Source organism: Nicotiana sylvestris, chromosome 6, assembly GCF_000393655.2.
Source record: "Nicotiana sylvestris chromosome 6, ASM39365v2, whole genome shotgun sequence".
NCBI lineage: Eukaryota > Viridiplantae > Streptophyta > Magnoliopsida > Solanales > Solanaceae > Nicotiana > Nicotiana sylvestris.
This window is the reverse complement of record NC_091062.1, coordinates 134,924,086-134,934,795: the sequence shown is the minus strand read 5'-3', so window position 1 is coordinate 134,934,795 and position 10,710 is coordinate 134,924,086. Positions and strand designations below refer to the sequence as shown.

Here is a 10,710-nt window from a genome sequence, read left to right as displayed (position 1 = left end):
ATATTCCGAGAATTTATGGAATTGCTGAGACCGTCTTTGAAGGACACATGTAGTCTTATTTATAGGCATGAATTAGGGTTTGGGTGGAGTAGCCACCAAGTAACCCTAATAGACTCCTAATATTTCAAGAGTTGAGTTGTCTTGAATATAGGAGTTATCTTTGTTAAAATTTCAGTGTCTACAACAACAAACCTTCTTTTATATTCTAATTATGTTTCTCTTGAAAAAAGATTCTAGTGTTCAAACCAAACTATTAATCAAAATTTTGGACATAATGCGGCTGTTCATATGCTCATATTTACAAGTAGGAAAGAAATGAACTCCAACTTTGTAAACATAGTGATCATCTTTTGAAAGAAAACTACCAAAAGTTGCATTCTACTAGAACAATTCAGTAGAGAAGGATAAACAGACAATTCCAAAGTTGAACACCACTTGCATAAAAAAATCCAAGTCACTTGCTACAATTTGAACAGAGCGACTGATTCTTATTCCTGAAAACAGAAGTTCATTGACATTTAACACCAAAGCCAAACTTAAAACTGTCCTTTGATCTGGGATGAGAGGCGACAATTAAGACTGTTCTTCAACCTTGTTCTGCCACCATTCCATGAATTTCACCTGGGCAGCCATGGTGTCCAGCCTATATAACTGCAGCCAGTGGTTGGCAACTTCCTGTCCGAATGTCCAGCCAAAGACAGCTCCAGCTCCAAAAGAAAGTGCAGTACCTACCGAACAGAACATAAGTAAGCAATAAAATCATTCGTCTTAATCAGTCCATGGCTCTCCCAAAATCTTGGTTTTAAGCAATAATCTTGTTTTTTTAAAAAGATGGTAAATCTTGGTCGTAACAAAAAATTAATACAGTAAAAGCCCGTTCTGTTTAGTGTTCTCCACAAAATTATGGTGAAATCTTTAACAAGTTGCAGAGACATTAAATCGGGGGTTTAATTCTAAACTAGGAGGAATTGAAAGTATAAAACCTGAACTGTATCAACTTTGACCAAAAAGGGTGGTAACTATTAAAATTGTCTAAAAACTAGATTTTTTTTTTTTTTTTGAAGACGTAATTAAGTAAACAAAAGTGTGCTCTCTCCAACGGCTTGAGCTTTTAGATGAGATGTCACACACTTTAATAATTTTCCTATAAAATGAAATTAACAGTTGATCTGTGTAAGATTTTTACTTTCTTTAGGCCATGGACAAAGATGCAAGAAGAAATCAATCAAGTCAGATAGAAAATCGCCACATTGGTGGAAAATAGTCTTACAGATTTCAACTGTAAAAGGCCACAGAACAGATTAGAACATGGCAACAGTCCGTTTTAGCTCGTATACAGTCAGAGGTAGTACGGAGAGAGCAAGAGAATCATTACATGTAAAGATTTTCTTATGGAGCACACTCTGGGAAGATGAAGGAACGGAAGCTGAAGAAGGACAGGAAGAGGCGGATGAAGCCTTGTGTGATTTAGGGGACATAGAGTTTCACAAGATAATGCAGCAGGAAGATCCAAAATTATTTGGTTCTTTCAGGCTTAATTCATATCTGGAATGATGGGAAAATAATGGGCTTTTAAGGGTTTTATGGTGATATAGCAAAAGAGAATTTCTGAGATCTGAAGAGAACCGATATTTAAGGCCTTCTAGGCACTTGTTCTGAACATCTGACATAAAACTGTGAAAGACCTTGAGTACTCAACCAAAAATCTTAAGGCAACAGGTGGATTGTGCAAAGACATCTAAACTCCTTTGGATGCTCTTTTATACCCGAAATGCCACTCTATATGACTCAACAACACTTATGCTCGTTTAACCAGATTTTGGAGTTCACATGTGAAATCTAATGCAAACTTACAAGTATGACAATAGACTAACCAAAATTCGGCTCTGATACCATGCAAACAAGAAAAAGCACACCTATTTATAGGTTTTAAACACAACAATATGATATTTGTCCTATATGGGACATAATCTAGCATAAATGTGTTTCCCTTTGTCTGCATTAGTTTGTTAGTGTTAGTATGGTACCCTTTTATCCTGAGTTTGCTATTTTCGCATATCTTGTTATGTTATTACTTGTCACAAGTACTTCCTTAGTTTGCTATCAGTGCTCCTTTTATATACTCTATTGCTATCAGACCTCGGATTTAGTTTTCTCTAAATATATTGTCTTGCTATTATTTGCTATCGGTACTTCTTTCATATTCTTTATTGCTATCTACAATTTAGTTTTCTAAATATATTGTCTACTAGCGCTTCTTCCATCTTCTCTAGCCGAGGGTTTATCGGAAACAGTCTCTCTGCCCTCCCAGGGTAGGGGTAAGGCTGCGTACATCCTACCTTCCACAGACCAAACTTGTGGTATTTTACTGGGTTGTTGTTGTTGTCGTCGTCTTTTGAGAAGAGAATGTTGAACCGGCATGCATCGGGGGGTTATTAACCCGTTAAATATTCTTTAACTCCAACATTTTGATATTAAAAATTAACACGCTAACACAAAAGAATACCTAGAAAAGTACTTAACTTGTTTGATATAGACATTGTTGATTATCATGTGGCAAAAGCTTCTCGTAGAATCACATTTATCAAAACATATATGAAAAATGTTCGAATCCTAGGATACTTATTCCTGGAGTCTCTGGTTCCTAAAAGACTTTAGTGCTTAAACATTCATGCAATGAATTCGTAAAAAACATGACAGCAATGTGCGTGGGAGTTGAGTAGGGATCAAGTTCAACATACCATGCAAACTCCTGGAGTACTTCCAAGCAACACCTGCAGTTGAAACAGCTCCGATTATGCCTCCTACAGCACTGATCTTTGCTGCTTCCCTAGCAGTCCTCAGCTGGAAAGAAGAGCGGAAAATAGCACATCAGCTCGAAGTGGTTAAAGGGAAAAAAAATAGAGGAATGGTTTCTGACAAACAGAAAACAGAAACAGTAGGATCATCAAAGGGAAGAAAGGCAAAAATATGCAACTTCATTTGATGTTGGCAATATATTCCATACCCTCCTGCTCACAGTGACAGACTAACCAATAAGCATTTAACATGCACAAAGAGAGAGCGAGAGAGAAAAGATGGTTTCAAGATGTTCAGTGAAAATGCTCTCTATTGGGGAATGTGCCAGAATCACTTTCTCTCTCCCACCCTCATCTCTAAACCCCGACAATGTTTTTCCTAAATTTGCCCAACTATGGATCGAGGGCTCACTTTTAATTCTAGTGGCAAAACTTTTGAATTAATTAGTATCAACGAGGAAGCTAAGGGATGGTATATTTACAGAAAAGCAAGATTAAAATAGATGACAGCAACCTCCGAGGGGTGTGCGAAGCTTTGATCCAAGCTTCTCTTCAGACCGGCAACAGCTGCAAAAGATGGGGAGAAAGGTACAAACATACACTTTTCGGGTGGTCCAAAATTTTAACAGTTATGGTCGGTTCGTTAGAATTGAAGCTACCATAGGGGCTACCAGATCTGCAATCGTTATCCCGGAAGGCAATTACAATAAAGGGGGGGGGGGGGGGTTATAGCAGGGATGCATACAAGGTTATCTATGAACATACGTAGACCCAAGATTTTATCTTTATGCTGATCAATCGAGGTCTTATAAGGAAGCTGCTAATATATCACATTGGCCACCTACAACTAAGGCCAATGTTGGGCATGGTACACTCCAGGAAGAGATGGGAAATGAAAACTTCCTTTCGAAATGTCTCATAGGCCAGTTCAATGACCCATTTAGCTAGAGCCCAAAGGCAAAAGTGATTCAGAAATGGTTCACAAGCATATGGCAAGAAATAGTTCACAAGCATATGGCAAGTCACAGCTGGTCTCAAGATCACTCCCATCGAGCACAACCAGTTCCTTTTTGAGTTCCCTTCCAGATTCGAAGCAAACAGAGTCAAAGCTGGTGACTGGTTCTGGAATGGAAGAAGATTGAACTTGAAATGGTGGTCTCTAGTGGCCGGAGCATATATGAAATTTGCAAAATCGGAGCATCGAGGTGAAAGCTTTTGGAATTCCTATCCACGCATGGACGGCGGACCCTGTCAAGTTCATCGGAGACAAGTGTGGTGGCTTCGTCGATATTGACAATGACACTAAACATAGAGTCCACTTTTTTTTGGGCACGTATCTGTGTGGTTAATCGAAGAGAAGAATTACCAAAAAATTTGGAGTTGATTACGAAGGACTGGGGCTTTGAAATCTTGTTACTAGAGGATGCGCATACAAAAATCAGACCCGCCGGAAAATCCTTTTCCGATGAAGCAAGGGAGAAGATGACAGGAGTGGGTACCTCGAACCTTGCATCAGGCACAGTCTCACATGTAGAAGGACAGGTTGGCAGGAACCTTGCGTCAGATACAATCTCACATGTAGAAGGACAGATTTGAATGCTGGTTCATTTGTTAAACTAATGGGTAAAGGGCCACCAGGTATACTGGTCTCTGATAAAAAGGGTAAAGGGCTTTCCAATCAATCACAAAACTTGGGCCCAGAAGCAAATCAAGAATATGACAAAAAAAGCCCAATTAATAAGAAGACCATATCAAGGAAGTCAAAGGTTAATCAGAAAAACAGTGTGGAGGGTTACTGGGCTTAAACCCGACCCAAATGCTTTAAAATTAAAAGAACTGGCAGCTGAACCCTCATTCTCGAAGGAACAGAACAGGACACAATCTTGCCCCATGACTTTGGCAAACCAGAGCTCAGACAACTCCCCTTCAGACGCAGATAATGAAGGGATCCCACGAGAGAGAGTCCACAGGCCACTTTGCATACACTCGCCAACACTGGATTTGGTTCCAGCAATTAGCTCAGACACAGACTTTTCTTCTCAGGCAGTATGTGAAGCCCTTCCACTGACAAGGTATGAGGGAGGTCCCAGCGCACAGCTAATTGACACTCCATCCACAATCGAGACTTTAAAATGGACCAAACTCACTATGGTCAAGGCATGCAAGGCCGTTGGGGTCAATGTGACAGGGTTCGAGCATGATCTTCTGAACATAATTCTAAGGGTGGAGCAGCGAAGACAAGTCCAAATCCAACAACAGAAATCAAAACAAAAGGTAGGGAAGGAGAAATGGAATAGAGGAGAGGGGGAAAGGAAGAGATTAGCAAGTGGTATTAATTATGACAGAAGAGGGCAGCAGGTTAAGGGGTTGAAGGGTAGGCAATACCATTCATGTTCTGGATGAAGCTAAAAATCTTGAGTTGGAATGTGCGGAGGTTGAATGAGGATTGGAAAAAAAGCACCATTAAATCTCTCATCAGAAGTGAAGGGTGGATATTTTGTGTTTGCAGGCGACTAAGGTAGAAGATTGCTCTACTAGAATGATTCAACAATTATTGGGGAATAGATGGGCTGATTGGGTGGAGTTAAAAGCAAGTGGTACAAGGGGAGGGATTATGGTGATTTGGGACAAAAGAAAGTGGGTCAAATTAGATGCACTCCGCGGGTTCTATTCCATCTCTTGTATGTTAGAAAGCACCACAGAAGTGTTCAGATGGTGCTTCACAGGAAACTATGGACCACACAACAATCCAGAGAGAGAAGTAACGTGGAGTGAAATTGCAGGAATAAGGGGACTTTGGGAAGATCACTGGATAGTGGGAGGTGACTTCAATATTGTTGGGTTTGAGAGCGAGAGGCTAAACTGTACTAGAAGGTCAAAGGCAATGAAGTTGTTCTATGATGTTATTCAGGACCTAGATCTTATTGATTTACCTTTACAGGGGGCTCAATATACCCGGTCTAAAGGAGACAATTGTTTGCAGGCTTCAAGAATTGGCAGGTTCCTTATCTCCAATTATTGGAATGACTCTTTAATGCTGTGAGACAGATTGCCTTGCCTAAGGTGATTTCAGATCATAGACCAATTATTTTGGAGAGTGGTGACTGGGATGCAACTCCTTCCTTCTTTACGTTTGAAAACATGTGGCTTCAATCAGAAGGACTTTTAGGCAAACTAAAGAGCTGGTGGCAGAATTACACATTCACTGATAGTGCTGATTTTATCCTTATGCAAAAGCTAAAAAGCCTAAAGAAGGATATCACTACCTGGAACGGGGAAGAGTTTGGGAAGGTGGAAACCAGGAAAAATAGGGCACTAGAGGAACTCATGCACTAGAACAGGCTGCAGAAGACAGGCAGTTAACTTTATCTGAGGCTAGCCAAATAGCTAGTATAAGAATAGAACTACAATAGTTAGCCAAAGCAGAAGAAATTTCATGGAGGCAGAAATGAAGGTGTCTTTGGCTTAAGGAAGGGGACAGAAACACCAAGTACTTCCAGAAGATTGCCAACTCTCATAGAAGAAGCAATTGCATAGACAAACTCATGGCCGGGGATGAGATCATAGAAGATAAGGAGCACATAAAGCAAGAGACACTGGATTTTTTTGAAAACTTGTACACTGAGCAGGAAAATTGGAGGCCATCTGCTAATTTTGAAGAAATTGCAACCATTACAGAAGAAGAAAAGGAGGAGCTGGAGGCATCTTTCAATGAGGAGGAGGTTCTTGCAGCTTGACAAGATCAGAAGGAACTTTCTATGGGAAGGGACTAAAGATGGTCACAAGTTCCACGTCTAAAGTTATCTTACCAAAGCACCAAGGGGGACTAGGAGTCAGGGACTTAACTTTGCACAACAAATGCTTATTGATGAAATGGCTTTGGAGATATACACAGGAGGAGCAGAGCCTATGGAAGAAAGTTGTCAATGCCAAGCATGGAACCCAAAGCCACCGGTGCACCAAGCTATCTAGATCACCACATGGCATTGGAGTTTGGAAGAGCATCTGCAAACTCTGACAGGAGTTCTCACAAAACCAACATTTTGCAGTTGGAGATGCAACAACAACAAAAACAACATCCCAGTATAATCCCACAAGTGAGGTCTGGGGAGGGTAGTATGTACGCAGACCTTACCCCTACCCCGAGGGGCAGAGAGGCTGTTTCCAGGAGACCCTCAGCTCAAGAAAGCATCAAGTGACGATATATTAGTACTATTGATAGACTCATAATATAATAACATAAAATACATAACATACATAAAAGAAATTAAAATAGCAAAATAACAGCCATATAAGAGAATATAGGAAATACGAGAGAGATGGAAGGACAAATAGCTAGGCAACACACCCCTAAGGTATGACTACCCTGCTCTCTTTCAAATGGTTAGTTATCCAGACTCAATAGTTCATCAGTGCAGAGAAGGCAACTCATGGAACATAATATTTAGAAGGAACTTGCAAGACTAGGAATATGAGGGTCTGCTCGGACTTCTTTCCTCACTCAACAATTTCTCAAGCAACACACTAATACCTAACCAGTTCAAACGGGGTAATGCAGATGCAGGAAAGTACTCAATCAAAGTAGCCTACAAGTTAGCAGGAACTCATAATATCATAACTAACCATTGGCCTTGGAAGTTAATATGGAAAATCAAGTTGCCACCCAAAGTCATCTGCTTCAACTGGACTGCACTTTATGAGGCTTGTCTGACACGGGACAACTTAGCCAAGAGGAATTTTCAGATTGTGAATAGATACTACATGTGCCAAAGGGAGGCAGAAACTCACAACCATCTTTTTCTTCAATGCACTGTTGCAACAGATTTATGGAGTATGTTTATATCACTCTTTGGACTTAGACAGGTCATGCCACATAATAAGGGATGCTTTCGAGTCTTGGAGTTACTGGAAAGTTGATAGAACCATCAGCAAAGTTTGGAAGATGATACCTGCAGCTATTTTTTGGAGCATTTGGAATGAGAGAAACAGCAGGTGTTTTGATGGAGCATCAACTTCTCCCCACAAACTCAAGGCAAGATGCCTTATGTATTTGTATAGCTGGGCTTGTCTATCCCCTATAGACTCCCCTAATAGTTTTTTGGATTTTGTTAGCTCCCTAGTACTAGTATAAACATTTGTAAGGAGCTAACAATTGCTACACTCTTTTGTAATTTATGCATCTTCTTGATGCCAGCAATGAAACCAATTACTTCATCAAAAAAGAGAGAGAGAACAAATGTTAAATTGTCATTCCAAAAGTTGTGGTAATGCATCAGAACTAGTTTAAAGACCTTGCCCAGTAGCTCAGAACTGGATACAGAAACGAACAAGGACTAAAGTAGCTAAAATGAGGTAGGGGACAACTTCTCTTCTTTTTCCTTAGTTGTTGCTGTTTGTGAGAGGAGATGACAATTAACAGAAACTGGGGATAACCCCCAGTAGCACACGACAGAAATTTTAAGAAGTGGCAGTTGCCCACTTGCCCTTTGTATGCCCACTTCTCTTTCTCATTTCCCCTCTCCCTGACCTATCTCATACTATTTGGAAGAGGGAAAGGGAGACAAACAAGAACTGTTCCAAAATTCTCCTCTTTGTTTGCATGAATTGAAGAAGAGAAAAGAAAACGAAGCGAGGTAGTTATACTTGAACAGAGTAGAAAGAGGTAAAATTTTATGTTTCTCCATCAATAAGTCAAACAAGCATCTTTATTAGCAACTTTTTCTCATAAGTATTAAGTGTATTTATTAGCTACAAATGCTCGAAAGAGTTATGGGGAAACACGGAAGGAGCCTGATAATGTTCTATAATGTTCTATCTCCATGGCTGGGCTACTCTTCTTGTCTTGTACCCAGCTTCCAAATTTGAAGCATCAGCAAAAAGAGACCGGGCAAGAGTGATGGTGTCCGAGAGAAAAGGGTGCTGGATTTTTGCAGTGGTGCAGGGTGTAAATATTTGGGAACACAGTGACCGGAAAAATCATTTTACCAGTGAAATTCTATATTTTCAGGCAGAAGCCTTCTCTGTACGCGCTCAATTTTGGGTGGGAACACGATCTGCCATGTGAGCCTCAAAGGTTTAATGGACAGATATGTGACCCACTGATGACTGACCCTACAGTTCATGTGTCTAAATGAAAAACAGTGTCAAGTATAAGGGGCTGTCGATGTATTTGGGCCCAGGAGAATCCATTCCAGGTATAAATTCATCAACTATAAAAACAAGCTAAATTAGTAGGTGACAGCAAGAAAAAAAACGTTCTTAAATAAAAGTTTTAGCTATTGAGAAATGCAATAAAACCAAAAGATTCTCCAGGACACCACTCAATCAAGAGGAGCTCTGAAGAGATAACTTACGCCAACTTCAGCTAGCACTACGAAGAAATGCATTCACAGTTGCAACAGATGCATACCAGCGGTAAATCAACTTAAAACCAAATTCCAGAGAAAGCACAAAGAGTATACTGAAAGAATTAAGCACAAAATAATCTGTTACAAACTAGAGAACTAAAATGACATTCAAAATTGAATTAAACACCCAAATTTGTTACAATCACAAAAACCACCCACCCAAATTGTAATATGGCATAAAAGGTGCACAACCAGTGTCCAATCGGGAATCAAACAGCTTGTACCAATTAAGCAAATCAGCCGAAGATTATCCATAATAAAATCAAAACACAAATTAAGCAAAGAGAGAAAAAGCAAGAAGCATACGGATCGATAGATACGAATCAAAGAGAAATGCACAAAGTCCAATGAAATGTAAGCATATGAGCTGATCTGAAAGCACAAAAAAAGGAAGAAGAAGAGGGAAAGGGAAATACAGTGGGTCCGTGAACTGGGTCAGAAGCAATGAACTCCTCGACATCAGATTCGGACCAAGAGGGGAGTGGCTTGTCGCGCTTAATGAACCTGGAATAGTTGTCCAAGAAGGAAAATCGCTCGCCCCAAAACTCCTTGTATCCTTCCCAGTATTTCCTGAAGAAGGATTGCGATGAAGATGATGAGTCCTCGCTCATGTTAATCAATGGTTAATTCAATGATTATAGAGTTGTTGTTCTTCTTCTCCTCTTCTCAAAAAAGTGGTCCAATTTCGGGATTCTAGAACTAGGCCTAGGTTGGTGTGATGAAATGATGTAGTAGTGATACTGATTGTTCAATCGCAATCCGACCCGATCCAACTCCTATACGAGGAAAATGGTTCGCGGGGGAATGACTCGGGCTACTCTCCGGTGATAATCGTCTTTAATTCTGGGGCGGCTGGAACAAGTCTAATGCCAAATATTAATATGAGGCCTTTTTTGTATAGGCTGAATACATTTATGGTCTTTGATAAGTAGTCTATAGTTCACTTTCGTTTATGCCTTGTCTCGATCGGCTCTTATGCCGACGTGTTGGATACCACCCTTAGGTGCAAGGCATCTAAGAGGCGGGACATAGCCGAGAGGGAGAGCAAGAGGTCAAGACTACAGGAGGACAGTGTGGTGCTCCATTTGGGAACAAGGGCAAGCATGGTCGTGGTCAGTATAGACCTACTTATATAGCACTTCAGGTTACTTCCGAGGCACCCCCAGTCCAGCAGGGCCAGCAGCAAACTTAGAGATAGAGAGGTGGATCATCTCAGACAGGGTCACGTTCATGTTCTACTTGTGGCTGCACTTATCGTACCTCGGTTGGGGAGAAAAGCTTTTTTGTTGCCGGAAATTTCCTCTTCGCTTTATTAAACTCGGTATAGCTATTAATATTGACCCGCCTCTACGGGAGGTGGGTGGGGGTCCTAGCTGAAGGAGGGTAAATTTAAGAATTAATTTTTTCTGACTTAGTTGTTGTCGTATTTCTTTTCTTCCCGGTACCGTGAAGAGATTAGGCTTATGCCCAAGGGTTAGGAAAACGGGGTTGATAACTTCGTGGGG

The 10,710-nt window shown here is 40.6% G+C and overlaps 1 protein-coding gene across 1 annotated transcript; it reads right to left on the bottom strand.

Annotated features, from left to right (window-relative positions):
• Positions 1-327: 327 nt before the first annotated feature.
• LOC104217586 (succinate dehydrogenase subunit 6, mitochondrial-like) lies at positions 328-10,088 on the bottom strand. The gene is made up of 3 exons (XM_009767873.2): positions 9,622-10,088; positions 2,742-2,844; positions 328-728 (listed from the first exon to the last, which is right to left on the bottom strand). The coding sequence occupies exons 1-3, from the start codon at positions 9,814-9,816 to the stop codon at positions 574-576; spliced, it is 453 nt and encodes a 150-aa protein (XP_009766175.1). The 5' UTR covers positions 9,817-10,088; the 3' UTR covers positions 328-573.
• Positions 10,089-10,710: the final 622 nt, after the last annotated feature.

What these genes read in the sequence shown, in the direction of transcription:
- LOC104217586 (XM_009767873.2), bottom strand. Translation starts at nt 9,816, where the DNA reads ATGAGCGAGGACTCATCATCTTCATCGCAATCCTTCTTCAGGAAATAC. An exon ending in ACCCAGTTCACGGACCCACT is followed by an intron (nt 2,845 to 9,621) that starts GTATTTCCCTTT and finishes TCTTCTTTCCAG; the next exon opens with CTGAGGACTGCTAGGGAAGC. An exon ending in GTACTCCAGGAGTTTGCATG is followed by an intron (nt 729 to 2,741) that starts GTATGTTGAACT and finishes TCTGTTCGGTAG; the next exon opens with GTACTGCACTTTCTTTTGGA.